General features: G+C 47.4%; 12 protein-coding genes across 12 annotated transcripts; 4 read left to right on the top strand and 8 right to left on the bottom strand.

Moving 5' to 3' along the window:
• Positions 1-172: 172 nt before the first annotated feature.
• On the bottom strand, positions 173-804 carry TRV_03528 (uncharacterized protein; the record flags this gene model as incomplete). Its single annotated transcript, XM_003022271.1, has 2 exons — positions 173-406; positions 466-804. 2 exons carry the CDS (start codon positions 802-804, stop codon positions 173-175), a joined length of 573 nt encoding a protein of 190 aa, XP_003022317.1.
• A 534-nt stretch (positions 805-1,338) lies between these two features.
• On the bottom strand, positions 1,339-1,494 carry TRV_03527 (uncharacterized protein; the record flags this gene model as incomplete). Its single annotated transcript, XM_003022270.1, has 1 exon — positions 1,339-1,494. One exon carries the CDS (start codon positions 1,492-1,494, stop codon positions 1,339-1,341), a length of 156 nt encoding a protein of 51 aa, XP_003022316.1.
• A 982-nt stretch (positions 1,495-2,476) lies between these two features.
• Positions 2,477-5,754, top strand: TRV_03526 (uncharacterized protein; the record flags this gene model as incomplete). Its single annotated transcript, XM_003022269.1, has 2 exons — positions 2,477-5,484; positions 5,541-5,754. The coding sequence occupies 2 exons, from the start codon at positions 2,477-2,479 to the stop codon at positions 5,752-5,754; spliced, it is 3,222 nt and encodes a 1,073-aa protein (XP_003022315.1).
• A 304-nt stretch (positions 5,755-6,058) lies between these two features.
• Positions 6,059-7,546, bottom strand: TRV_03525 (disulfide isomerase, putative; the record flags this gene model as incomplete). Its single annotated transcript, XM_003022268.1, has 2 exons — positions 6,059-7,412; positions 7,539-7,546. 2 exons carry the CDS (start codon positions 7,544-7,546, stop codon positions 6,059-6,061), a joined length of 1,362 nt encoding a protein of 453 aa, XP_003022314.1.
• A 550-nt stretch (positions 7,547-8,096) lies between these two features.
• On the top strand, positions 8,097-8,258 carry TRV_03524 (uncharacterized protein; the record flags this gene model as incomplete). The annotated part of the gene is made up of 1 exon (XM_003022267.1): positions 8,097-8,258. The coding sequence occupies one exon, from the start codon at positions 8,097-8,099 to the stop codon at positions 8,256-8,258; it is 162 nt and encodes a 53-aa protein (XP_003022313.1).
• Positions 8,259-9,455: 1,197 nt separating this feature from the next.
• On the bottom strand, positions 9,456-10,781 carry TRV_03523 (uncharacterized protein; the record flags this gene model as incomplete). Its single annotated transcript, XM_003022266.1, has 5 exons — positions 9,456-9,549; positions 9,611-9,645; positions 9,788-9,900; positions 9,991-10,565; positions 10,726-10,781. The coding sequence occupies 5 exons, from the start codon at positions 10,779-10,781 to the stop codon at positions 9,456-9,458; spliced, it is 873 nt and encodes a 290-aa protein (XP_003022312.1).
• Positions 10,782-11,542: 761 nt separating this feature from the next.
• On the top strand, positions 11,543-14,735 carry TRV_03522 (uncharacterized protein; the record flags this gene model as incomplete). Its single annotated transcript, XM_003022265.1, has 6 exons — positions 11,543-11,824; positions 11,863-13,176; positions 13,246-13,584; positions 13,658-13,897; positions 13,986-14,435; positions 14,601-14,735. 6 exons carry the CDS (start codon positions 11,543-11,545, stop codon positions 14,733-14,735), a joined length of 2,760 nt encoding a protein of 919 aa, XP_003022311.1.
• Positions 14,736-15,502: 767 nt separating this feature from the next.
• On the bottom strand, positions 15,503-16,901 carry TRV_03521 (uncharacterized protein; the record flags this gene model as incomplete). The annotated part of the gene is made up of 3 exons (XM_003022264.1): positions 15,503-16,431; positions 16,533-16,691; positions 16,850-16,901. 3 exons carry the CDS (start codon positions 16,899-16,901, stop codon positions 15,503-15,505), a joined length of 1,140 nt encoding a protein of 379 aa, XP_003022310.1.
• A 766-nt stretch (positions 16,902-17,667) lies between these two features.
• On the top strand, positions 17,668-18,314 carry TRV_03520 (uncharacterized protein; the record flags this gene model as incomplete). Its single annotated transcript, XM_003022263.1, has 2 exons — positions 17,668-17,821; positions 17,989-18,314. 2 exons carry the CDS (start codon positions 17,668-17,670, stop codon positions 18,312-18,314), a joined length of 480 nt encoding a protein of 159 aa, XP_003022309.1.
• Positions 18,315-20,589: 2,275 nt separating this feature from the next.
• TRV_03519 (endonuclease/exonuclease/phosphatase family protein) lies at positions 20,590-21,369 on the bottom strand (the record flags this gene model as incomplete). Its single annotated transcript, XM_003022262.1, has 2 exons — positions 20,590-21,009; positions 21,178-21,369. The coding sequence occupies 2 exons, from the start codon at positions 21,367-21,369 to the stop codon at positions 20,590-20,592; spliced, it is 612 nt and encodes a 203-aa protein (XP_003022308.1).
• A 1,199-nt stretch (positions 21,370-22,568) lies between these two features.
• TRV_03518 (uncharacterized protein) lies at positions 22,569-24,121 on the bottom strand (the record flags this gene model as incomplete). The annotated part of the gene is made up of 4 exons (XM_003022261.1): positions 22,569-23,547; positions 23,605-23,732; positions 23,840-23,940; positions 24,019-24,121. The coding sequence occupies 4 exons, from the start codon at positions 24,119-24,121 to the stop codon at positions 22,569-22,571; spliced, it is 1,311 nt and encodes a 436-aa protein (XP_003022307.1).
• A 342-nt stretch (positions 24,122-24,463) lies between these two features.
• On the bottom strand, positions 24,464-27,240 carry TRV_03517 (calpain-like protein; the record flags this gene model as incomplete). The annotated part of the gene is made up of 4 exons (XM_003022260.1): positions 24,464-26,410; positions 26,465-26,675; positions 26,738-27,132; positions 27,205-27,240. The coding sequence occupies 4 exons, from the start codon at positions 27,238-27,240 to the stop codon at positions 24,464-24,466; spliced, it is 2,589 nt and encodes an 862-aa protein (XP_003022306.1).
• Between the last annotated feature and the right edge of the window lie 169 nt (positions 27,241-27,409).

The following is a 27,409-nucleotide window of genomic DNA, read 5'->3' as shown; positions in this document are numbered from 1 at the left end:
ACAGTATAGCTGCTAATATCCCTGCCACAACCGAAACCGGTGGGCGATAGCCCGGAAATGGTGCGATATGCGAGTGAAGGGTATAGCCTGTAGCTAACATTGATATCACAAATAAAGGGCTAAACGCTTTAGTGCTTTGAAGGTATAGACACGATTGATATCAGTTTACGGTTTAATGGCTGAGACAGTTAGGAAGACATGAAACCAAGCTGAGGTAAAGAACAGGAAGCGGGGGTTTGGGGCATACCCATTTAGACGCGGATATGATAGATATGGACACCAATAGGAACCGTAAAATTATCCTATCAAAATTAGAAAATATGTTTGGGGAAAATAACGGCTCCTCCTTTGGTGTTGAAAGGAGGTATGCCCCAGACTTTCCAATTGCCCATGAAACTGTTGTTCCCTAGAGTAGATATTAGCGAAGATTATAGTAAGATACCTGTACAGCTTTCGTCAAAGTACCAGTAGAAGTAATCCCCATTTTGTTGTAAATGGCAAGCTTGGCCCACTTGACTGACGTATAGGCATATTAGCCAGCTTTTCTGCCATTATTACGATGGCAGAGTCTATCATAGCTGCTAATATCCGTAGCCAAAGCAGAACCTGGCGCTCATTGGTAACAATAGGGCAGATGATGGATGATTTCCAACCATTTTGTACTGGTCTTATAGCCAGCCATGCTATAACTAGAGCAGTGGATATACAAATTTGACTGACTAGTTCCCAAACACTGCTACCTTGCTCATAGCTGCTTTTCCGTTTCGACCACTTGAATTTCCAAAATTCATATATCGATATCATAAGTGGTAGGAGAACCTGGTTGAAAATTAGTATATTCTGTACAAGGCCCTGGAGTTCCAATTTTAATTAACATACAAACTCAGGCAGAGATGAACACCGTGTATGTTTGATAATGCATTCATATAGCTCGACCCGGAACCATAGAAGCATCATTATAGGTAAAAATTTCTTCATTTGTCGTACTAGTGCATGCCGATTGGCCAAAAATTCAGAGTAGGATAAGGTAGGTCCCGGTAAAGGCATTCTTTTGTCTTCCAACCTAGGTTTTGATTGTATTCTGGGGGTTAGGAAGCTTGTCACTAATAGTATAATACCTGAAATGAACAAGATAATGGAGAGGGATCCTGATGATAGACCTATGACACATCGAAGGTTAATAAAGGTAGGGAAAATTGGATCCCCTATGGCTATAGCGACTCACGGTAAGGGGGTGATGCGCTTGACAAAACGAGCAACCCTAGGACAGTAATACTGAAGGTCCTGGTACAAATGTAAGTTCGAGAAGGTCACCATTATAATAGTAGTGAGAGTCACTCACCAAGCAGCTACCTCAGGTATTTCCGTTGCGGCTCTATAAAAAGAGATAAGCGACTCCTCATCCCTTCCTTCTTCCTCGGCATTGGCATCAGCATCATCATCGTCATCATAAACGGAATCTGGAGGTGACTGTGGATAGACCAGGCAGCTCATAGTTGCTGATGTACGATTAACAGAGTAAAAAATGGCCTGGTGGTAAAATTTGACCGTGGTTCTAGAAATGATAACTTCGGGATACACTCATGTTTTGAAGCATTGAGCAATATCTCATTCTGCGAACAATTCTTGTCTTGATACGTGACAAGTGACGCATTCGTAATCAAGTCTTGTGTGACGACATAATCACAACTTGGGTTTATGGATAAGATTCGGGGCGGGAGGCGCATTATGGACGGAGGCACAACAAAATCACAATGCTTCAGAAGTACAAGTCATTATCAAGGGCTAATTATGCATTGTATTGACTCGGTAATTATGGAGTCTGGCCATGACCGGTTTCTTCCCCGGTCCTTATCCAGAAGTGGAATAGGTCTTTGCCAGTGGCGGGGTACTGCCCTGCTCCCAACATTGACCAGCGATGACAAACATTAATTAGAGCAGCAGCACATAAGATGATACAAAATACCAAATAAATAACTGGGATGATTTACTGACACATGGCCGTTAAACTAAGTTGTTGCTCTTATGTCATTTCGATATGTCGTTCAGGGTTAGCCGCCAGAATGGACGATCTTTGACAAAGTATTCAGGGCTAAATTAAAAATATTATTGGCTATCTAAGCGCTACCTGTCGCTTAATTAGCACGTGAGCTCTGTTGCGTCTATTTCACGTGACTTAGAGTCAAGGTCACATGATTTATGGGCGGTGAGAAGTGGCAGAAAATCAAGGTTTGGAAAGTTTACCCGAATAAACTTTTTTTTTTTTTTTTAAATGAATTTTGATGAATCTTGGTGAGCTTGGGATGAAGATTCAATTCAACACTGTTTGCGCAATTCTACGGCTGCGTCCTAGACGTCTGTATTTTGCCCAGGGTTGCGTTTTTAACATGCCCTAGGATAATCTGCGTTTCCACGACCAATATAATACGGCAGTATTCACTCCTTAACCGCTCAATCCAAGAGCTATCCCGTCGCAATGCCACGAAAGGCCCTTGACTCGCGGATTCCAGCGCTAATTCGGAACGGAATCCAGGAGAAGAAACGGAGTTTCTTCGTTGTTGTTGGAGATCGGGCCAAAGATGTTATCGTTCACCTTCATTATATCATGTCGAGCGTCGACGTTAAACAAAATAAGTCAGTACTATGGGCGTATAAGAAGGACCTGCTCGGCTTTACAACTCATCGCAAGAAGAGAGAGATGAAGATAAAGAAGGAAATAAAGCGAGGAATACGCGATCCAAATACCGATGACCCCTTTGAACTGTTTATAACCCTCAATCAGATCCGATACGTGTATTACAAAGAGACTGAAAAGATTCTCGGAAATACATATGGGATGTGTATACTGCAGGATTTCGAGGCCTTGACGCCAAATTTACTCGCACGAACAGTGGAGACAGTTGAGGGTGGTGGCATAGTCATCCTTCTTTTAAAGGGCATGAAGAGCTTGAAACAATTGTACACGCTATCCATGGACATACACTCGAGGTACCGAACAGAGGCTCATGATGATGTTGTGGCTCGATTCAATGAACGTTTTATCTTGTCACTTGGCAGTTGCAACACATGTCTTGTGGTTGATGATGAATTAAATGTACTTCCTATTTCTGGAGGAAAAGCAGTCGCTCCGTTACCGCCCGTTGATCCTGAGGAGGAAGCCAAATCTCCTAGCAAAAAGGAGCTACAGTCTATTAAGACGGAACTAGAAGACACTCAGCCAGTAGGGGCATTGGTGAAACTGGCCAAAACTGTTGACCAGGCGAAGGCACTCCTAACATTTGTGGATGCCATCGCCGAGAAGACATTGCGCAGCACCGTCACCTTAACTGCCGCTCGTGGACGTGGAAAATCAGCAGCTCTAGGTGTGGCAATCTCTGCTGCTATTGCCCATGGATATAGTAACATTTTTATTACTTCCCCAAGCCCGGAGAATTTAAAGACCCTTTTTGAGTTCGTGTTCAAAGGCTTCGATGAATTGGGATACCTTGATCATGTTGATTACACTATCCTTCAGTCAACTAATCCAGATTTTAACAAAGCAATTGTTAGGGTCAATGTCCACAGGCAGCACAGGCAGACTATACAGTATATCCAACCACAGGATGCTTTCGCCTTGGGACAGGCTGAATTATTGGTCATTGATGAAGCGGCAGCAATCCCTTTGCCATTAGTACGCAAGCTGATGGGTCCTTACCTTGTCTTTATGGCTTCGACAATCAATGGCTACGAAGGTACTGGACGATCCCTTTCTTTGAAGCTAATACAGCAACTGCGAGAACAGTCAAGGGGAGGGACCAAAGCTAATGGCATCGACAATACCGATATCACTGACCGAGCCACCGGCAAGCCAGCAAGAAAAGAGGGAGGTTCTCATCCAGGTGGTCGAACTTTACGCGAGATAACTCTGTCAGAACCAATTCGATATGCCCAAGGAGACTCTGTTGAAAAATGGCTTAACAAACTCCTATGCCTTGACGCGACTTTACCAAAATCTAAATTGAATACCCAGGGGTGCCCTCACCCATCCCAATGCCAATTGCTCCATGTTAACCGTGATACTCTCTTTTCTTTCCATCCAGTTGCCGAAAAGTTCCTCCACCAGATGATGGCTTTGTATGTTGCCAGTCATTACAAGAATACTCCCAATGATCTTCAACTCATGAGTGATGCACCGGCCCATCAACTTTACGTTTTGGTACCACCTGTTGATGAGAATGCAACAAAGCTGCCTGAGCCACTATGTGTCATCCAGGTTGCTTTGGAGGGCCAGATAAGTAAACAGAGCGTATTGAACAGCTTAAGCCGTGGCCAGAGAGCGGGCGGTGATCTTATTCCTTGGCTTGTCAGCCAACAATTCCAGGACGAGGATTTCGCTGGACTATCTGGAGCACGAATTGTACGAATTGCCACTAATCCCGACTACATTGGGATGGGATATGGGTCCCGTGCTTTGGAGCTGCTTATCGACTTCTTCGAGGGCAAGTTTGCTAGCTTATCAGAGGACGAAAACCCAGCCTCTGAGGAAATGGTTCGTGTGACCGATGCTGAATTGGAGGAGTCCAATCTTCTAGATGATAATGTTCATGTCAGAGATATCCAGTCAATGCCCCCACTCTTTGGGAAGCTCTCTGAGCGACGTCCTGGCTCGCTTGACTACGTTGGCGTGAGTTTTGGCTTGACACAGCCTCTGCATAAGTTTTGGAAGAAGTCTCAGTTCGCTCCTGTCTATCTAAGGCAGACTCCTAACGACCTTACTGGAGAGCATTCTTGTGTAATGATTCGGACTCTTTCCACTGGATCCAATGATGCTTCTTGGCTTGGAGCCTTTGTGTCAGATTTTCATAAACGCTTCCAATCATTGTTGTCATACCAATTTCGTGAATTCCCATCAGTCATGTCTTTGAGCATGAGCGAGTCAGCCACCGCAGTATCGAAATCTGACCCGTCCCTTAAGCCATCTCCTGTCACGAAGGCAGACATCGATGCTGTCTTTTCTCCTTTCGACCTTAAACGACTCGATAGTTATGCGAATAACCTATTAGACTACCATGTCATCCTCGACTTAGTTCCGGCAATAGCATCACTCTACTTCTCTGGGCGCTTGACCCCAGGAGTCAATCTCTCAGGTGTCCAACAAACTATCCTTCTGGCCACCGGTTTACAGCGCAAGACCTTCGATGACGTAGAGAAGGAACTCAAGGTTGCTGCAACCCAGCTCATGGCGATGTTCATTAAGATAATGAGAAAAGTGTCCACACATTTCCGCTCCGTTCTCGAAGGAGCCGTTGCAGACACAATGCCTACAACGAACAAAGCCATAACTCAGAGGGAGACAACCGATGCTCATGATGATAAGATCGTTGAAGACCGCTTTCGTCCGCTTGATGTTGACCTGGAAGATGAGTTAAAGGAGGGTGGGCGAGAGATAAACGCTGAACTACGAGAAAAGCAGAGAGCTTTAATTGATGCTCTTCCATTGAACCAGTATGTATACTATCTCGACGTGGATCATTGGACTGTTTATACTAATGGTGATATAGATATGAGATCGAGCACGGGGCTGCAGGTTGGGAGGAAGCTGAAAAGCAGATTCGCACATCGTCATCCAAAGATGGCAGCATTAAGACTGTCAGTGTTAAGTCTTCGGCTAAGCGGAAGGTCGGCGAGACTGCAAGGGATATCTATGAGAAGGAGATTGGTAGCAAAGAGAGAAAGAAAATTAAAAAGGGTACCGAGGGGCGAAGAAGGGACTGATTGATCGATATGTTCATTACGTAGAAATGCGTCTTTAGATAATAATTGTAAATAGCATAAATATGGTGTTCTGGCTCGACACATCTATTGCAGCTGCAAGTGTGCTTTATTCCAGAAACGTATACTTGTGGATATTTATTCATGGAGGGCGTAACTTATCAATGTATTGGCTTCAAATTATTTAAAATGATAACAGTAACGCTAATTCTCTTACAATAACAGATACATCTGGCCTGCTGCTTAAGTACCAGCTACGCTTAATTAAAACCACGGTAACTCCACAGCTGCGAGAACATCAAATCCCTCATAACTCCTCGTGCCCTTGCTGCTGAGCTTCCTTGGAATCCTGGATTGGCTCTTGTTCTGGCTCTGGCTCTGGAGCTGTCTCATCGACTTTGTCCTTAGTTTCCTCTGGAGTCTCCTCAGACTTGGCAGGTTTTTGAGGTGCATCTACGATTAAAGCGCCCTCTGGGATCTTCTTCTTCTCCATTTCACCAAATTTGACGGCGTCAATCCACTTTTCCAAGCCTGCATGGCTAAATCCACCTCTCTCTTCGGGGTTATAGAACTTATACCAGCCTCTTCTGCCATTGACAACGACGATCTTTAATTCACCATCGGATGGGATGTCGACCAGCTTCTTGAAATTGGTAATTTCCTCGGTAACTTCAGGGACAAGGTAGAACGGGAAGATATTTGCGTGACTCTTTGTGTACTTGTGCGAAATCTCACCAAGAGCGGTTATCATCTCCATCGTCGCGGGTGGCGGTGGAGCAGAAGGAGATTCTGGTAATGAGACCAGGGCAAGTAAACATGTTCCTGTGGTGTCTGATAGACAGGTAGTTTTGAGATCTATCTTGGATGCGAGTGACCGTAGTGGTGGTGTCTTTCGTCCAGTTTCTTCCTTTTCAGTACTTTCTGAACTCTTGGAGTCTTCAGGCGTAGTGCTGTCCTCGGACTTATCCTTCGAACTGTCTGGTTCAGCGGAATCATCTGGCTTTTCTGGGGTGCTTGATGACTTGGAGGATTTATCAGCTTTCTTCGTTTGTTTTGGCTTTTCAGGTGCCTGTTTGGAATTCGGCTCAGCTATCTGGCTAAGGAACTCCATCATCGGCTGCTTTTTCATCTCTCCATCATATAAGATGGATTCCTTATCACCACCGGGGAGAAGGACCAAAGCTGGGAACTTTGAGATGCCAAATAGTTCAACGGCAGACTTCTCCTTGTTCCGGATTTGACCAAATGAAATGGAGCCAAGGAAATCACAGGATAGTGCTTTCAAAGTAGGGCCAGTGGCACCTTTCTCGGAGAACAGAATTGCCTTTGTGGTATCATTGCCCAGGGAGAACCATTCATCAATATTCTTGTCAGTGAGCCTCTTGACATGGTTTGGCATATTATCAATAACAGCTTCACCAATAGCCTTTGCACTTCGAGCTCCCTGGTAGCCTTGAACCCTGGGCTTTCCAGGCTTCTTCGACGGAATAACTAACTTAAGGGTTGGAAATCCCTTGACTCCCATCTGGCCACAGAAAGGTTTGTTCTTGTCATCGTCGCAATCAACTGCGGCAACATTTGCAAGACCGTCAAGGTTCTTAGCAGCTTTCTCATATGCTGGCTTCAGGTTCCGGCAGTGGCCACACCACGGAGCATAGAATCTATTAATGTAAGCAACAGTATTGGAAGGACACCAAATGTTGGGTATATTTATCCTTACTCGACAATCTATATAGGTCTGGTTAGCAGGTAACGATGGTTAGTATTCCATGGCAAGCTCCACCTACAGAGACATGGTTCGAACGAGCGATCAAACGATCATAGCTATTTGCGTCGACTTGGAGTACGGGGGATTTTTTGGTATAGAGCCCGGAAGCAGGCACTGCCTCTATGGCCAGGGTCACGAGCAAAGCTGCCAAGCTTGACTTCAGCATCTTGAGCGACTGTGGGTTTAACAAATTGGGTTCATAGAAATAATTTGTCTATACAGTCGTGCAGTGCAGAAGAAACAGCCTATATATCCGCTCGGCGGCCCTCCTCGATACCGAACACTGTGGCCTGACGAAGTTGCAATGTTGGCTTCTTTCCTTAATTCACTCTAAAGGCCCCGGCAAGAATTATGCTTAGTCATCTCGGCATTCCCTATATCACGTGATATAAAGATAATGGATAAAATTTTAACTTTATATAAATTAATTAAAGTAAATTCATAATAATAAAATAATAATTATACATAATTAATATCTTAGCTCGGATGACATAAACTTCCAATATTGTTCTTTTCCACTTAACTAGTGAATCGGTGATGTTATACACATTCACTTCCCAAAAGAGGTTCGGTAGACATGACCTCCAGTCTCTCAGTCAAGGCGTCATCCCCGATCACCACGGCAGAGATTCAAGGAAAGGAAACTCCCACATGTTTTGACAAACTTGTTGCAGCTATAAAAAAGAAAATCCCTGAGGAGATCACTGACGTATATATAGAAGTATGGCCCAAAGAGTAAGCCTTCCCGAGTCCCGATATCCTAGTATAGTAATCTTTGTTGCCAAAAGACAGTAGTTATCCGCGAGGGTGACCCTCTCCCTTTCGATACGGATATTGACCTAAAGTATGCAACGGGAGAGGGGTGCCACTAACTTCCATCGCCCTGACGACTTCATTTCTATATGCTCCCCTGCGTTGGGTCTAGCCACCAGCTGTTTTCACTTACTGCAGCTTAATTCTTTCGAAAATGACATCGTTGATCTATGAAGAAGCGTGGGTTAACTCCTGCCACACCCCGTTAAATATGCAAAGCTTCATTTTTTCGGGATCAGTCTTATGCCCTGGGAGACCCTCAAATGAAAGTACCAAGGCAGTGAGCGGTATTTCAACATCACGGCACCAAATCAAAGGGTGACGGACGGGACTGATGCTAGGTAGGGAGTGAACTACCTAGGCAGTTATGGAGTTCTGAGTGGAGGCGAGAGAAGGGTGGCGGACTCCCACACTCTGTTACAAACTCCGGCACGCATTTGGGTGCATACTATCTCCTCAAATGCTAGAAGTAAATGAGGGTAGTAGGGTAACTAAGTTAACTAACTATATCTCTCTCCCTTATGCAGTAGATATATAATAAAGGTAAACTTGATATGTATATCTCTTAACTAGAAGCGCTACTGGAGGAATTATCTTATCTTAATCTATTTTTAGAGCCTCTATCGTAGATATATCGGAAAGACTGATATATATTGAAGTTTCCTGATATATGACGTGCATCTGGTCTTCTAAAGAGCTGCATGTAGTTGTCCGGGAGGGCGGGTATATAGCATTGACTACGAGACTGTATTCGGGTCAGGGGTTCTATAGACTTTCCGGTATGGAAATGGAACGTTGATTCTTGGCGGGAAAGGAAAAAGGACGGACATAGTAGAAAGAAAGGAACTTATGCTGCTGTTGGTCGAAGACGGTGATGTGACGGCACTATTGAGCTCATGGATAGAGATATAGATGGCAACAATTGATCTTACAGGAGCGAGGGGGGAACCACAGACGTTTAGTGTGATGGGAGAAGGGAAACAAAAGAAACATCTCTTGTGAATACAACTATCTTTGTACAAAAATGGGTGAATGGATCTAGATCTGCATGCAGGGGAACAAGAGCTTCGCGCATAAGATATATATGCGGTGCTCGCATCTAAAGCCTCTCGACTGCGTACGTTTACATATCCTCGGAAGCGGTGGCACCAGTGATAATTTCAACCAATTCACCGGTAATGGCGGCTTGACGCTGTCTGTTGTAGAGAATCTGGAATCTAAAGTGGGGTGTTAGTTGTGGGCGGTCGGACAATAGTGGCATTGGAGGTATTAGCTTACCTCTGGATCATGTCACCTGCGTTCTTGGAAGCATTCTATAAAGGAAAAATGTGAGTATGACCACGATGATATATCAAGTTCCGAACAGTATTCTTACCTCCATAGCATTACGACGGGCCTGGAAATGAACATGTTAGCAATTGACTAGTATACAGCTCGTGAAGTGGTGGAACTTACAGAGATCTCGCAAGCGTGTCCCTCAGCCAAGGCCCAGTACAAGCTGTTGGCAAGAGCATACTCACGGAGGTTAGCAAGGACCTCGGAGTCAACCTCGAAAGCGACGACATTGGCTGTTAAAGAAGTTAGTTAGGCCATTAAACTCTTACCGAGCAGTAACTAAAAAAAAAAAGAAGTAAGAAAAGGATAATAGAGGGACTGACGGGACTGGATGATAGCCTCCTCAGAGAAAGCCTCCACAGTGGTGGGTTCATAGGCCTGGGCGTTGATGAACTTGTTGTATACGATCTTGATGCTGGCGTAGTCGGTGGGCAACTGGCAGATCTGGTCGGCAATGGCCTGGGCTTCAGCAAAGGTAGGGACGTCCTTGCCGACACCAGCGAAGCTGAGGACGAGGTTGTCCTCGTTGGATCGGGAGAGCTGTCCCTTGGACTTCTCTCCGAGCACAACAATGTCGGCGTCGGGCTTCTCCATGATCATTCGTCGGGTAGCCTTGCTGAGGCCGGAATGAATACCACCGCAGAGACCCTTGTCGGAACTGGCGACGATGTAGAGGGTCTTGAGGCCCTCGAGGGGCTTGGTCTCTGCCTGGCCGAAGACGGCCTCGGAGGTCTCACCGTACGCTCTAGACAGAGTCATGGCACGCTGGGCCTTGTTGAGACGGGTAGAGGCAACAATCTTCATCGTCTTGGTGATCTTCTCGATGTTCTTGATGGACTTCAGGCGGCCCTCGATCTCACGGAGGGTAGCAAAGTTGGCGGCATTGGCGGGAGCAACACTACACGCAAAACACATCGTCAGCGGTCAATTGGCTCCCTATCACTCGCCGGCACCTCCCTCTTCCTCCTCCTCGCCCTCCAGCGTCCCCGTCTCCTCCCACCGCGGGCTGCCGGCGAGCTGTGTGGTTCCTTCGGGTAGTCTCTCTTGAGGTGGCTTACCGGGCGACGGCGGCAGAGCCGGCCTTCCATGCCGGGCGGGCGGTGCGCGAGAACATCTCGAGGGGCTGGCGGTCGAGACAGACTGGTTACAGCGTGGGTGGTGACGGCGTCGATGGCTTCTGGTCTTCGTCTTTTCTCCTTCGTCGTCGTTTTCGTCGTTTTTCGTCTTTTTCGACGTTCGAAGAAAACAAGCCAGAAAGGGCTGCGAGCGGCGCTAAGCCGCTTTGGGACAAGGCCGGCTTGGAATAACAATAACCAAAAAAAAGAGGAAAAAGGACGAAATCCTGGATTTATTAATATTTATTTAACCAAATCCAAATCCTCAGCTTCTTCTTCTGCTTCTTCTTCGCCTTTCTTTCCGCCTCCCTGCTCTTGCGCTTCACTTCCTCCCGGCCTCTCGTCCCGCCACGGCGCCAGCTGTCTAGATAGCACCCGCGTCCTGCCCGGGCTCTGGCCTCGTTTCTGCTCGTCTCTCTCGCCCGGCTCTCACCCAGACGTCATCACGCCTTCACTATAACTCCCCTCGGCTGGCTCGCAAGGCCTGGCTTCCAGCTCGCCCTCGTCCGGTCAGCCCGGTTCTCGCTGCGTGTGAAGGAGATTCACCATCTGCCCCGTCTGAAGGCGTTGCAGGCGTCTCAGCTGCAGGCCATGAGCTCTTCAGACGACGATGCGCCGCTTGCCGGCGCCAGGAGGACCAACGGAAGTGTTCAAAGTGAGTGACGGATGCCAGCATAAGCTGCAGACCTCTCCCCCCACGAGAGCGGCGCAGCCATCCCAACCCAACTGAGGGCGCTAGTATGCGCTGGGGTGCTTCATCATGGCTAACGAGTCGGGCTTTCGTGCTCTTTCTTTTTCTTTCTTGACAGAACCTCCATTGTCCAGTCCTACCGTGCCCCAGTCCAACGACATCTCTACCAACGGAACAACCACCACCCAGCCAGGAATCTCGATCCGCTATGGCCCTGCAACGGACAACGAAGTTGACATGCAGGATGCGGACACTAACGGCGTTGCGCCGTCTAAACGGAAATCTAGATCCAGTGCTGGTCGCCCGTCGTATGTGGAGGCGGAAAGCAGCGCAGAGGACGATAAACCATTGGTACGCCAGAAGAAAACAGCCACGCTCCCTGTCCCCAGTCTTTCCTCGCAACTCACCGTCTTCGGCTGATTGACTTTTTGCTCCCCCTTTTCCCCCATTTCTATAGCACCAACCGGACTGACTCCTCCCAGAGCAAGCGTCGTCGAACGGTGCCAAAACCAGAACCTTCTGACTCGGATGAGGCCCCCTTGATATCTCAGGCTAAGAAGGGCAAGAGGGCGTCCGTTAATTCTGCAGAGGCTAAGAGGCTCGTGGCTGAAAAGGCTGATATCGAAAAGAGTGCTGAAAAGGAGGCACAGTCTCTCAGACAGCAGGATCGCCAGGCCGCGGCCAAGAAGAAGGCTGCTGCAAAGACTGCTGCCAAACCTACGAAAGCAAAAGCAGCCACTACGAATGGGAAGAAAGCTCTGACTAACGGTATCAAAAAATCAGAGTCCAGCGATGAAGACGTTCCTCTCGCTCGCAAGGCTCCCGCCAAAAAGGCCGCTGCCACTCCTGCAAAGAAGAGCAAACCCGCAGCAAAGAAGGAGCCTAGTGAGGAAGCCGAAGCTGAAGAGGAGGAAGCCGAAGAGGAATACAGATGGTGGGAAGATCCATCAAAGGGCGACGGCACCATCAAATGGACGACCCTGGAACACAACGGAGTCGTTTTCCCGCCGCCTTACGAGCCGCTGCCAAAGGATGTGAAACTGAAATACGCAGGTGTCCCGGTCACCTTACGCCCAGATGCTGAAGAGGTGGCCTCTCACTTTGGAACAATGCTCAATTCTACCCACAACGTTGAAAACCCCATCTTCCAGAAGAATTTCTTCAACGATTTTCAGGCAATAATCAAGAAAACTGGCGGAGCAAAGGATCCCCAGGGCAAACCTATCCAGATCAAGGAGTTTTCCAAGTGTGATTTCAGAACGATCTTTGAACACTACGAGAAATTGCGTGCGGAGAAGAAAGCCATGAGTGCTGCTGAGAAGAAGGCAGCCAAGGCCGAAAAGGATGCCGCTGAAGCCCCATACATGTATTGTATGTGGGATGGGCGAAAGCAAAAGGTTGGTAACTTCCGTATTGAACCTCCGGCTCTCTTCCGCGGCCGCGGAGAGCATCCCAAAACTGGTACGGTGAAAACTCGCGTCATGCCTGAACAGATTACTATCAACATTGGCAAGGATGCACCTGTCCCAGCTCCTCCAGAAGGACATCGCTGGAAGGAAGTTAGACATGACCAGGAGGGCACATGGCTGGCCATGTGGCAGGAAAACGTTAACGGAAACTACAAATATGTGATGTTAGCTGCCAACTCAGATGTCAAAGGCCAGAGTGACTATAAGAAGTTTGAGAAGGCTCGGGAACTCAAGGTTCGTGCTGTTTTAACTGCCATTTCATGGCGTCGTTCGGTTCTGGTGCTAATTTTTCTTTCACTATAGAAACACATTGATCGGATTCGCAAGGATTATAAAAAGGGCCTTAAGGATGAACTTATGGTCAATAGACAACGAGCTACAGCTGTCTATCTCATCGACCAATTCGCCCTCCGTGCTGGAAACGAGAAAGGTGAAGATGAGGCCGACACCGTTGGCTGTTGCTCTCTTAAATTTGAACACGTTACGTTAAAGCCACCAAACACCGTTGTCTTCGACTTCCTGGGAAAGGACAGCATTAGATACTACGATGAAGTTGAGGTTGACCCTCAAGTTTTCAAAAACCTCAAGATATTCAAAAAGCCTCCGAAGAAGGAAGGCGATGAGATTTTTGATCGGCTCACGGTATGCATCCCATTTCCTACCATGTCCTTTATTCATGTACTCAAGACGAATTTTCTAACCTCGTTATATATAGACGTCGGCTCTCAACAAGCATCTATCAAGCTACATGCCTGGCCTTACTGCCAAGGTGTTCCGTACGTACAACGCCTCCTACACCATGGCAACGCTTTTGAAGAAAATGTCCGCAACCGGGACTATTCCAGAGAAGGTCAAACAGTACAACGACGCAAACCGTGAAGTCGCCATCCTCTGTAACCATAAACGCACCGTTGCTGCTGGACACGCCAACCAGATGGAGAAACTCAGCGATCGGGTAAGCAAGCAGCTGTTTATCACTTCCTATCTTATTCTTGATCAACTTTCCATTTCTAGAAAGCAACCTATCTAACTCTCTGTTCTAGATCAAAGGATTGCAGTATCAGAAATGGCGAATCAAACAAATGATTCTTGACCTTGACTCCAGTATGAAGAAGAAGAAAGGTGCAGCATACTTTGAACTAGATGAAGATCTAGACATGGAGTGGATCAAGGAACATCAGGCTTTCCTCGCAGAGGAGCTTCGCCAAAAGATACGCAAGAAGTTCGACAAAGAGAACGAGAAGCGAGCCGCCGATGGAGAAAAGGAGATGAAGGCCAAAGAACTCGAGGAACGACTCAAGGCTGCCGACGAGCTTGAGGCCAAATATAAGAAGGAGAATAAGACGAAAAAGGTTGAGGCCGAGGGCAGGGGTCCTACTGTCGAGAAATTCGAAGGCCAGATTAGCAAAATCGACCAGCGTATCGAGAATATGCTTCTTCAGGCCGAAGATAAGGAGAATAACAAGGAAGTTGCCCTTGGCACATCTAAGCTTGTGAGTTTCTTTCTTTCTTTCTTTTTCTTTTTTTAAATTGATCCTATACTTCCATGCTTCTTTATTTCTTTCTTTCCGTTCTTCTGCTTCGTTATCCAGCCCGATCCTCGCTCGTTTCGTCATTCCCCGAGAAGCAACCCCATCACTAACGCCACTTCGTAACAGAATTATATAGATCCCCGCTTGACCGTGGTTTTCTCTAAAAAGTTCAACGTCCCAATAGAGAAGTTTTTCTCGAAGACGATGCGCGAGAAGTTCGACTGGGCTATCAAGTCAGTAGACGAGGACTGGGAGTTCTGATTCTGAATAACTTTATTTCCTCATTGGATCACTTCCTTTGGTTTTATTTAGTTGAGTTTTCTTCTCTATACTTGACTTTTTTTGCTCTCTTTTTGCATAGCAGTGTTCTTTTCTTGTACTTTTATATCATAGCTGGCCTCGCGGGCGGCAAACTCTTCCTTATATTACTGACCTAGCAGTTCTTGCCTTGACAGCAAAATATCCACGACGGGTCAACAGCAGCACCATCGTGGAGTGATCGTTATAGTCTTCGAAAAGCATAGTTAACTATTCAAGCCGTGCTATTTTTTTATTTTATTTTATTTTTTAGTTTTCGGTAATGAAGTATTGATTATATTACAACAGGGGTATATAAAGGCAACGAGGCTGAAGCGGGAAGGGAGAGACAGAAAGCTAGACTGATCATAGAACGAAGGAAGCGATCTTGGGATGTCGAGGAGCGTAAGAGGAAGAGAAGCGGCGCCAAAGTAGGAAAAAGAAAGGAATGGAGTGTGAAAATTTGGGCACCCATGCATCCCATACATCGATCCTGCGTGAATGTATATATCCCGTCTCAAGCACAAAGCAAAAAATAAAATAAAAAAATAAATAAAAAATAAAGACTGCAAGACTGCGAAGCAAATAACAAAAGAAATAAAAGTAAAAAGGGAGAAGTAGCAGGGAAATGAAACGAGAGAGAGGTTTCTCATCTATCCAGTAGTTAATAAGGAGAAAGGGAGCGAGTGACACGCGTATCACGGCCGAACAGAGAGGAAGACATGTATAATTCAGGGCCACCAGTTCATCTGTTCGTAACTTTTGATAACACTACTAAGCCAGTCTGGGTCAAGTTTCTCCTTCAGATATGTGAAGCCAGTAGTCTGTTCGAACAGGGATCCGTCGACAGTTGTATCTGCGTCCTTGAGAACTTCTTTCTCCAAAAAGGGGCTGATGGGCCCTGAGGTAGTGATCCCTTTGGCCAGCAAGAGTTCCGACCAAACTTCTAGAGTTTCCTCGTTCATCTCGTCTAGGATCTGCTCTTGGTTCATCTTGGCGAATTGGCTCATTAGAGAGCCCAGGAATTCGCACTTGATGCCAAAGTTGCGTTCGAGGGCGTCAGCGAGGTCACCCTTTAACGTGTTGTTGTGGTCGACGATATTGAAGGTGGTAGGGAATGGCTGAGGGTCTTGATTGGAAGGTAGAGGTCCCTTGGATGCACGCCATGTTGCGGCTGTCCAGAGGGCGCGGGCCGCATCCACAACCCAGACGGTGTTGAGAGGGCGTTCTTTGGCGTACAGGAAGGTCAGAGGACGGCCGATCTCCTTGTATGTTCTCCCCACGCAGATGACAGACGTCAGGAGGCCAGTGTCGTATTCTCCATATACATACGGGAACCGTAATACGACGAGGTTAAGGCCGTCTATCTTTGCCAGCTCTTCCTCCGTGGTGACCTTCCACTTGGTGAGCTTCTGCAGGGGCTTCAGCTTGTCTGTTTCCTTGCGTGGCTTGTCATCAACCTTGTAGATCGCCGCAGACGAGCATTCAACAAAGGCCTTGACCCCCCGTCGTGCGGCTTCTTTGCCCAGGGTAATCGAGAGGGCATGGCTGCGTAGCCGGTAGACATCGTCTTGATGCGAATACCGAGACTCGCCGCCGCAATTTATCACCAGATCGTACTGGGAGCCGTCTGCACGGTCGAAGACGCGGGGGAGCGATTCTAGAGTGCAGCGAGGCCTGTCAATCCTGTATTCCTGACGTCGAGATGATGCTGGCAGAGGGAAGAGGATTGGGGGGTTCAGAGGGGGAGGACAAGCGTACGCTGAAGGCTGGCATCTGCCTGGACGAAACGGTCCTTGCATGCCTCCGTGATCTCGGGTGAGAGCCATGCAAGCTGGGGGAGCAGCTTGTCGACCACCCGCAGCTCAGAGGCGAGGTTGTTCTTGTGTATGTGGTGGACGAGATGTCGACCGATGAAACCTGTCAAAGGGCAACGAGGCCAAAAGGAGAAAGCGAATCAGCCTCGAGCTCAACTAACATCAACACCAAAACACCAACGCCAACGCCACCATCGACAGACATCCATCGACATCGACGTCTGCTCCTTTGCTTCTGCTGGTTTATAGTCGTTTGCATACCTAGCCCGCCAACAACCAGCACGCTCGGCTTGTTGGAAGAGTCGTCCGACATGGCTGCTGGTGCCTGTGGTCGTTGCTGTGAAGTAGACTATAATAGCCGGAGGGATATATAAAACTGAGATGAATGAATTGGCCAGGAGATATATATTAAAGAGAAGAAGAAGAAGAAGAAGAAGAAAAAAGAATAAGAATAAGCAAGGCCTTTTCCCTCCTGTTCTTGTCCCTTTTCGCGTTGCCTTGCCGCTACTCGCTCGCTCTCTTCGGTCTCTCCTGTAATCCTCGTCACTAACCGGAGTGTAGATAGGCTTCGTTTCGTCGGGTTCTCGACGTGCCTTCGATGTCTACTGGAGGCAGCGTTCTGGCAAGATCCAGAGTCAGGAGGCCGTCGAGACGTGAGACGCTGGCCTCAAGGACAAGCGGACACACAGCAGAGGGATAGACGTGGGGTTCTCTTGTCCACCTTCCTCTCACTCTCTTCTTTCTTTTTCCCCCTCTCGCGTTGGCTGCAGGCGGGAAGTGGCTGTTTGATATTCAGGACGCAGGACGGGCGGTTCGAAGAAGTGCTCGGCCAGCACTGGCTCGAGTTTCGCAGGGCTCTTTTATGTATACTCAGCGGCGGTCCTATGCTTTTCAACTCGCTCTCACTCGCTCACTCACTCTCTCTCTCTCTTTCTGACAAGAGGGAAAGGGACAGTGAGGGAGGCAGGGGTGGGGGGGCAACAAGTTGAATTAGTACTAAGTCTCGGTATAGGGAGGATGCGTATTTGCTTTTTCAAACCTCTCTTCTCCTGCTGAATTGGCGGCTTGAACCCACTTATATGACATGCATCATCGGATACCGCAGAACAGGGGCTGATCCCGCAGCAGCAGACGAGAACGAGACGCAAGCCAGCTCGAGCGAGAACCAGCTGGATGGCACCAGGCTAGGTATCGAGATCCCTCTCGCCTGTGCTAAGGAAGGGGGAGGGGGATGTATGGGAGGCCTGACCGCAAGGGTCTATACTTCTCCAACCTATATCTCTATATAGCCCTATATCACCACCGGGTGTAACACTTCTAAACACAGCTATCTCTCTGACCGAAGTTTACGGAATGCGAGTTGCAGGGCCCACGAACGATGTAATTTACTGGCGTACCAGGCCTGTACCACTCGCTCGCTGCCTTGTTGGTCACACCGACAATTCCGTTTTCTACTTATCTTCTGCTTTCTTTTCTTCTTCTTCTTCTTCTCCTCCTCCTCCTCCCTTTCTCTCTCTTTTCGTCTCGCCGTTCCTTTTCCCTTTCTCTTCCAAGACGAAAAGGGCCTGTCAATATCGACGTTCTCGTTTGGTGGACTTGGAAAAACCGTGCGGAGCCCATCATCAAAACGATTCAGGGGCAGACATGTTTCTTCTCAGCTGACAGTATATTTCTTTCCCCCCCAGAGCAGTCATCGTATTTTGGTGTCGTCATCAGTCGTTGTTAGTCCCTTTCTTGAGCCCAGGATAGTTTGCAGGGCAGGCAGGACGGACAACGTTTGAAACCAAAGACTGTGACGTGCCGCAAGGGGCGGGGGGAAATCGACCAAATATCATGATGTGAGTTATAATACATGATCTTTCTAGAAGGAAATAGATCCATGCAATGCAGGTAAGATTAAAAGGAGGGGGGTGCAAGCCATTATTGAAGACGTCGCCGATAATATTGGTTGAAAGGACCCTTGCATATTCTCTGCATCTCACGAGTCGTATATTCTCCGTTATTGGTCACCCGGAAAAAGGGGCGCATCCGAAGAGACAGACTGTCGGGAGCTCAACATGGGCCTGCGCATGCCACATATTGAAATCTCGCTGTCCTCCCATCCAATGCTAATAAGTATATCGAACTTGCAGGTTGGGGCCGATCGAGCTGCTAGAATGCGGCCCCTGAACAGTCCCCCAGCAAAGTGGACGATTCTACCAACAACCAGTGTGATATCACACCCCCATTATATCCCAGGGTAGTTATAAATATGCAATTATGTGTTGGTGATGAGGTAAATGTTGGTGAACCCCGGGAAACCCAGGCTCCTTTCCAATCTTCAGGGAGTCTCGGGCGTTGGAGGCACAGACATCCTTTCTTCCTTCTTTGATATTACCTGGTTCTGGATCGAGATATACCTGCCTTTCACGGCTTGCACGGTCAGTGTCAGCCTACGGAGTAGCCTTTAGGGATACGTGGAGGATTATGGACAAGATATCCTGAGACACATCACCTCCTCCACCCCCGGTAAGCCGTCCAGCTGCTGTAAATCTAGAATGCTGCTCGGAGTGTTTGCCTCTGTTGAGCCCGAATTGCGCGGCTAGCCATTCGACCCACGTAAATGATGCTTTGCCATCTTCCTGCAACGAGCTGAGGCTGTTGATCAATCAATACGAGCAACGCCCCTTTCCTTCCCACCAAAGCACTCATGAGACCCTTTTCTCGTTTCCGTTGAAGGATCCCCGAATTTCATTGCTGCTAGATAGGCAGGGACCCCGTTATCTGTGGAGTGGAGCTTCACACAATGGTAGACACAGCCGAATGTCTCTCCGATTGGAATGATATCTATACCCTATTGCCTCATTAAACACAGTTTTCCTCACAGTGCCTGCGAAGTGCCCGCGATAGACCCCTCCCTAATGGACTGCTGCTCGGTACAGCCATCGCAAATATAAGCCTTGACCATTCACTGTGGCAGACTTGGTTGCCCGTTGCCCGTGATTCCCCCTGGAAAATAACGGCCTTCCAAGTTCCAGGAAATCCAACTTCCAAGCATAGCAGCGTTTCAGTATATACCTTCATGCAGGCATGTCTTCCGTATTTCAAATTTGGTAAGAGAGAATATCCCAGTGTTAAAAATTGGCCGAGATGAGTGATCTCCAAGTTTGATTATTGAACTGGCTACGGCTCATGGTTAAACAAACGCGTTTCCCGCCGTAACGGCTGCATATTCTTTGACGGCAGATCCCCTGATTTTGTCTCACCTATCTCTATTAACCACATTGTCGAGTGACAGAAGCAGAAATAATAATAAACGAGAACGAGGAGATAGGCACTGTTTCACGCACCTTGGGTATGTGGCCAGGATATCTAGTTATTTGCAGCCTTTAATGGAAGCCAGACTCTGCATGCAAGCTGACGAACGAGACCGCATCGTCACCTCCATTCGATTGGGCTCGGTCATCCCGAGATATAACGAGCACCCATACTAAAGCTGCGTATAGCTTGCTAGTCCTTCATACATAGAAGGCTGGACAAGCGACGGGTGCCCCGAACCTTGGCGAGAAGAACGTAAACCATGGAGTTAACTGTTTGTCCTGTCGACTGGAGTGCCATTCAACATACCAACCCAATCGACGTCGATGCAGGGTGCAGGCCTTATGTAGGTAGATGTTTTCCGTGCGAAATCTAGACGTCAGTTTCCTGAGCCCGGCGACGAAGGCCTTTCCGCTGCTCTGGAACCTTGGGTCTCGCTGTGGGGCGTTCGCCGGGCCGAGCCTACCAACTTTCAACCTTTAAACCATTGTAGGTACGGAGTACCTACTATCAAAAAGGAGAATAAAGTACAACCCAGGTCATCAATGTGATAGTATTCTATGTTCATGCTGGTAATAATACATACAACAGGGGGTGGCTGCAGTCTCGCCGAAGATTTGTGTGGCTCTTGATGGCGGGTGGATTCGCACCATCACTATCACTAACTAACTCGTTAGTTAACCACAGGGATCTGAGCTAACTACTTAGTCCTTCTTCTCTTCCTCAGCTTCCACCACTTCAGCAACCTCCAGGTCAGCCATCAGTCCATAGTGATCTGTAGTCCAGAGTTCCATGCCTCGAGCTCGAATACTTGATCCGATTTCGTCACCCTCCACGACCACTCCCACGTTAATACGTGTCAAGGCCCTGGCCACCAGGCCACCGCGATAGAGGACCTTGTCAAGACGTTCAGGCCGGAAAATCTCATGTTTATCACAAGTACGCTGATATCCCCAGGTATATTCTTTTGAATCTCCTTCAGTTCCTCCTAGCACCAAATATGTATCCTTAAGATTGCTATCCCCCGCAATCCGATCGTCCGAAGCCTGGATGGAATTCATATTACCCGCCAGCACACCACCATGCATCACCTCTTCTGGGTAATTTGTAGCCTTTGCTACTTGCTAGGGCCGGATCGGATGAACAGAAGACAAAGAGTCAAGGTGGGTATTGCAGGCTCGAAGGGACTTCGTTTCCTTTCGGCCATCCTGCCCCGTATATGTAACGTCCAAATCAACGAACAGCCCGTCCCTCCAGAAATTTCTGAGCCATCTAACACGGAAAACATTTACAACAAGTAGTGTCATCCCGGCCAATAAGGAGTCATTATTTTCCTCGCTGTGATCCTCAGCTTGGGTTAAAGTAAGCGTTCCATACGGGGAGTCGAATCCACGGGTATCAATGTTTGTTATTGCAAACCGTTCCTGTACCCATTTCGTGTTCCTAATTTGCTTGATGCTTGCTTCAAGCAGCTCCTGAAACATGATTATAACCGGTGGCGAGTCCTCGGTATACGGTGGGAGAACGACCTTGTGTAAAATGGTCTAGAGCTGCATTCATCCGTTCCCGGGTGAATGGAGCGTCAGCATCAAGGCCCCCATGTAATAAGGCGGAAAATATTACATATCTCTTCACCGGAAGATCATTGATAACACGCGCCTTGGTATGCTCGAATTGTACCTGTGGCACAGCTCCTGTCCAGGTAGGTATAATGGACTTCCACTACTGAGTACGGTTATCAAATATATGTGACGGATGGGTCCTCGGTTTATCGCAGTCATTGAACTTTCAGGAGATGTTTTCTGGTAAATAGAAGTTCGGGGTGATCCTCAGCTATTTTGGTATCAGAGAAGAGAGTAGTTATATGAATGAAGTATATTGATATACGTAGACTTCAAGGTCTCTAGATGCCAAAACGTGTATGAATATTCAGGATGCCGGGTATCTGGATGGAGAATGAAGATATTGGAATTAGCTTCTTCAGATCATTTTTCATGCAGTGAGAAATAAACAAAATGAACAAGTTGACAGGAACATGCAGTTCCGTTACTGACTTATACGTTATTCGCTTAGCTGGCGGCGATTCCCCATCAGCAGCCATGAGTATAAAAGTAACATCTTGAAGGCATGGACATAACAATAGGCGCCTTAAGTGTTCACTGGTTTGTTATTTCAGAGACACTTCTTGAGCTCCATATACTAGAAGAATGGTTTGGGATATTGGTATGAAACTAGAGATAAGTGTCCAAAAAATATTCGAATCAGTGTCTGCTAACTAGGTATACATACATAAACACGATACATCCAGTTTCATTTGTGAAAAGATCCATCCCCCAATTGGACAAGACACCTTTTAGTTTGATATGGGTGGAATGGCCATATGAAGGATAAACGAAGAATGGCAAATAGTAGTTTTCGATATGTCCGAAGAGCGGATACACGTATAGGCCGAAACGTACGTGGTGTTGGAAATTCCATTCTAGATTCAATTTAGGCTGTCAAGAGGCAGTATCGTGTTTGATAGCTGAAACAAGAGGATGCTAGAACTGCAATACAAGGCGAAATAAAGCTATGCCTCCCAGAAGTTTTGTTGTGGCATACGAAAGGCTTCATATGCACCAAGAGCCTGAAAGAGTGATGGTTCATCAACCATATGAGAATATGTAAACTTATATATGGTATTTTAACGGGGGTTCAAAAAATTTAAAGCCTTTTGCAGCTCTTTGATTGCAGTGTTGACGTCATCAAAATTGAGCGCAGACACTGCCCAGCGCGCATGCTTTTGGGCATTTGAAATTGCTTCCTCATCAACGGTTTGGCTAGAGCTACTAGTTCCATGCGTTGATGAAGATACGGGTAGCGTGTCTTTAGGGATTTGGGTTATTGGCGGTACCATTGGAGGCTGTGGGTGGGATGTTCTATCAACGCCCATTCCAGGAGATGTGCGCGGGGGAGGGCCAAGAGCGTGGGACTCCGTGGGTGGGAATTCAGGGTCCGTGGCAGGTGGAGGGAAGGACTGGAAAACGTTAAGTGAAGAAAAGTCGGATTTTTGTCCGAGTTGAGACGGTAAGTCAGCATTGCTTGACGCAGGCGATGGGAAATCAGAGGGCGCCGCAGGCAGGTCAGGAACAGTAGCCCTGGAGAGTTGTGAGGGTCTCTGCCGTAAACTGTCATCAAAGTCTACCATCCCTGGGGGTATACTTATTGGAGGACTGGGCATTCCACTGCCTGGCGCACTTGTGGGTGCATTCGGGATATTAAGAGCACTTGTAGGCCGTGGTGGAGGCGCTGCAGAAGATGAACGTGAAGGATGAAGCGATTCGTTCAGTGATGATTGCGCTGCCAATTTACTTTGAACCTTATCGAAATCATCCGGAATATCCTCGACAGAAGGCTGTCGTGCTTTTCTAGGGACTTCTGGAGGCGCCTGGGTGTCACCGGCAGCAACTGTTCCTTCAGCCTGACTTGAGGTTTCCGGTGAGGCTTCCGTATTTTTAGGATTGGAGATATTCGGATCTTCTCCAGCTTTTATAGCTTTCATAATTCGGACGGCGTGGTATTTAGCATATTTAATTTTGGAAGCTGTCTCCGCGTCAGGTTGGCCCCATGCTTGGCCTAGATCCAGGAAAGTGGCTGCAGCTTGGAAAGTATCGGCAGTCTGCCTGTATATTTTGTTAAATTGGTTTAATACCATTTCAGGGGAGATTTCTCAAACCCACATAGATGCTTTATTTGCCCGAACTGCATTTTCCGCCCTTTGGAATGTCTCAAGAGCGAATTGTTCTACGTATGCCTGACCAGCAGTGTCGTCTGTTATCGTATCGTCATTAGAGTGCTCCTTTTTAAACTAAGACACCCAAAAAAAGATTAGCATCTCAGAAATAATTCGCCGTTAGTTCACTGGTGACCCAAGGGAGTCAAGTAAATCCTAATAACGGCTTATGGCAACCATACCTTCTCGAGCTTATCCATGAGTTCAGTGGTGTATTTCAAGCATTCTTCATCTGTCTGATGAAGATGTTTGTCCAAAATCTGAGTCACAGCCCAGAAGTTACCTGTGTTTTAGGCCCATGTTAGCTTGCAATGCAGGGAGTGGTTAATTATACTGACGGCTCAAGGCTGACGCAACGTACACCAATATGAGATTGTCGGCTTTGCTTTCTCAAGCTGCGCTGCGCGGGTCACAAAACGGCTAATATCGGCCGTCTTTAGACCAGCTGGGATATTTGTCGACATCTTGACGGCTTCTGTGCTTGGATGTTTGCTGATAGATAGCAACCTGGCGTTGATGATGTTCGTCTGCAAGCCAAACGAGCTTCACGAAAGGCGTGGGGAACAAATGACGTTAAAAGTCTGCTTAGTCAGCGGTAACTAACTAGTTATCTCCACTAGGTACTCAGCGCTCTGATATCGAACACGGCTAGATACCTAGAGAGAGATAGAAAGATAGCCAGGAACTCGTAAGGAGTGTTCGATAATACTTAGGATTTTGTCAAGTTCTCGCTCGTTAGGTAGTAATAATTGCATATATTCTGCCTATATAGATGCACAGCAATCTACATGCGTAGTCTCGGAGTCTCATCCATCACCAATACCCCAGGACCCTATCCCAATGCGCTCTTCTGACAGAATTTCTACCTCGATGCGGTCTTCAACCTGACCACCCGGCCCGCCAATACGTTCAACAACAAGCCATATTCCCCCTCTCCGTTCAAATTCTGGCTGTAAGTCCACCGATTCAATGCGAGCGCCCCTAACATCATCACTAAAGTTGCCATCCCCAGACCCAGCAAGAATTTCTTTATATGGTCCTTGCCCAAGCTCTACAGTCATAAGGATGGGAGATGGAGCGGCATTGCGATCTCCAATTGATGATCCACGACGTCGACATATTAATTTCAACCGTGCCAGGCGAGGGATGGAAATCGGAGCCAAAATCCGATCCGTGCCTGGAGGGAAGACTCCGATGCCAGAGTTCATAACCAAATGGCCCGCCCCTTCTGCTGGCAGTTGCCTGACATAGCAGGGCGAGGTGCTAGAAACGCACAATGTGAAATTTCCCAGTTGGTCTGGCGTGAATGTTGAACAAACAATGGTGTACATCCCCTTTGTCACATCTTTTTTCTCAGCCAAAGCGACGCCGCGGCGGTAATCACCACTACCAACTACTATATCTCGTGAGCGAACACATGCAACCCGGTCCCCGTTTGACCAAATGAGGCTCACATGAACTGCGAGGCCAGGATCTTCTGCTTCCAGAAGAATATTGACATCGCATTTCTCGAGGATCTGTATTTGGAACTGGGGGTTTTCAGGATATCTTTCGGATTCAGCATTACCACCAGCTGTAGATGTAGTCCAGGCTCCTGATAACTTTTTGACGTGAGAATATGTTTCTTTCGCGGGATTGATACTAATCGGAGACATAGAAAATGCAGAGATAGAAAAGCTATAGAGTGATCTCTGATGGGATTGCTCTGACACGACGGTGGTATAGGTCGAGTTTGGCGGCATCTCAAGCCTCATCACCGTATTCGGGGAATCAACGTAAGGCCCACGCCGGAGAGCCCCGTCTGCCAAATACACCCTAGTACCTTTCTTCTCGAACACATAAAGGCTGATGAACCCAGTTTGGTCAGCATCAGGAGCCACTTCCAACAGTTGGTTTGTATTCTTTTTATAGTCTCCAGTTTTAAAATGCTTTCCAAGGAGAAGCCATACAGTTCCTCCAGATTTAGTGGAAACAGCAAATTGGGGATTTCCCGCGAAGCACCCCGGAACTATGCTTGCAGATGACAAGTCCCAGCGAAAATGGATATCCTGGCGGTAGCGGAATAGAGAGGGATTCCAATTTAGATACAGGTTATCGAAATTCTGGAGGACATCTTCAAAGGCCATCCAAAATGTGCCTGGAGCGGTGGTTGAGGGATGTGACGTTTCATGCTCAGAGCCATCACTAAAAACATAGTTCTCACTAAGTTGACCGACTCCTTTCCATACAGGTCCCGCGGCCCATGGATTTTTTATGAGCATTTGACGAATTCCATCTCTCTCTTGCAAGCTTAAAACTGCATAATCGTGTAGGCTGATAAGACCAAGCTCATTTTCTTCATACTCTGTCAGCTTTCCAGTACCTAGGGTTAGTAATATATCTCCCGACTGGAAGAAGTTGGTAATACGCTGCCAGAGATGACCGGGTGCCAGTTCATCGTCATGCAAAAAGACTTGCTCAGGAATCCAGCCAGTTAAAACCCATAAGTCAGTCCCAGAGTTGCTTCCTGGAAAGTCATAACCTCCTCTTACTTTCAGATATGCCTTTTCAACCAAGGCGGGCCATATGGCCGTAGGGTTGTTCCTATCAATCACGTGGAGTGATCGTAGAGTTTTGGAGGAAGGAAGCATGTCATCAATAATGACCTTTCGGTAGCAGCCATTGAAATATAAACGGAAAATATACTTCCCAGAAGGAGAAATACATGGGACTTTACCGTCTTCAGAGGGGTACATTTGTATAGAACGAACGAGCTATGTAGTCAACATTTAGAAAATGTCCGGGAGTATGGTATTCATGGACAGTACCTGAGAAACTCCTTCCTTCCACGGCGATGCTCCTGTGCAAAGACTTGCCACAACAGAGCAGTCCGTGGTTACATCCTGAACTAGGTCCATTGGATTTGGACCTAGTAAAATCGGGGAGCCTGACGTATGATGGCCCAGGATTTCAGCGGGCCGTTTCCAGCCATCAAATATCTCTCGCTGAACAGGACATATTTGGAGATCAGAAACATCACTTGCGCGAATGTTGAATGAGTGAACTGTCCATGCCAACTTAGTGCCAACGAAGAGACTTACAGAAATAACTCGCCCTCGTCGTCAACTTGAAATTCCCTGAGATCGGAAATAGCTGTCATTGACCAAGGTGGGAAAACAAATCCATTGAGCTTGGAGTTTTCGAGTAGTATAATCTGTTCACGATTAGACTGGGTTCTTGTAGAAGTTGGTTCCCTGTCCACTAAGGCCGCCGGCTGCAATACGGGTATCACTGGGATATTTCTCTGGCCTCCATCCTTAGATTGCTTGATATTTTCAGCTAAAGTGAGATATTCCTTGCACTTTGAGTCAAACAGCCTCTTTTCGACCGGGTCATTAACCAGCCGGAGGGCATTCATATAATGTTCCGCGGCGTTAATTGCAGCCTGCAACTCCTCTTTCTGAGTCGATGCTGAGCGTACATCCTTCTCAGCTTCCTAGGAGCAAGTGTGTCAGCTGAGTCATAGTTATTATCAAGCTTCATTCCACGCAGACAGCGGAAGCAGTACCAATGCTTGGGCCTTGATGTCTCTTAGCTGAGACATCGCAGTAGCTTTGTGAGGTCTATCGGCTCATAGTAGGAATCTATGTGCACCGTGAGACAAGCACGTCACAAAGGGCCTCTTTCCTTTCCCTTATCGGCACCAGATGCAGATGTAGAGGATAGCAGAGCATTCCCTTCATGAGGTAGGTGGCTCGGTGGGTGTTATGGAT

Source organism: Trichophyton verrucosum (genome assembly GCF_000151505.1).
Source record: "Trichophyton verrucosum HKI 0517 chromosome Unknown contig00295_1.f1.exp, whole genome shotgun sequence".
Classification (NCBI taxonomy): Eukaryota; Fungi; Ascomycota; class Eurotiomycetes; order Onygenales; family Arthrodermataceae; genus Trichophyton; species Trichophyton verrucosum.
Note: the sequence above shows the minus strand (reverse complement) of the source record. Positions and strands in the feature narration are given on the sequence as shown.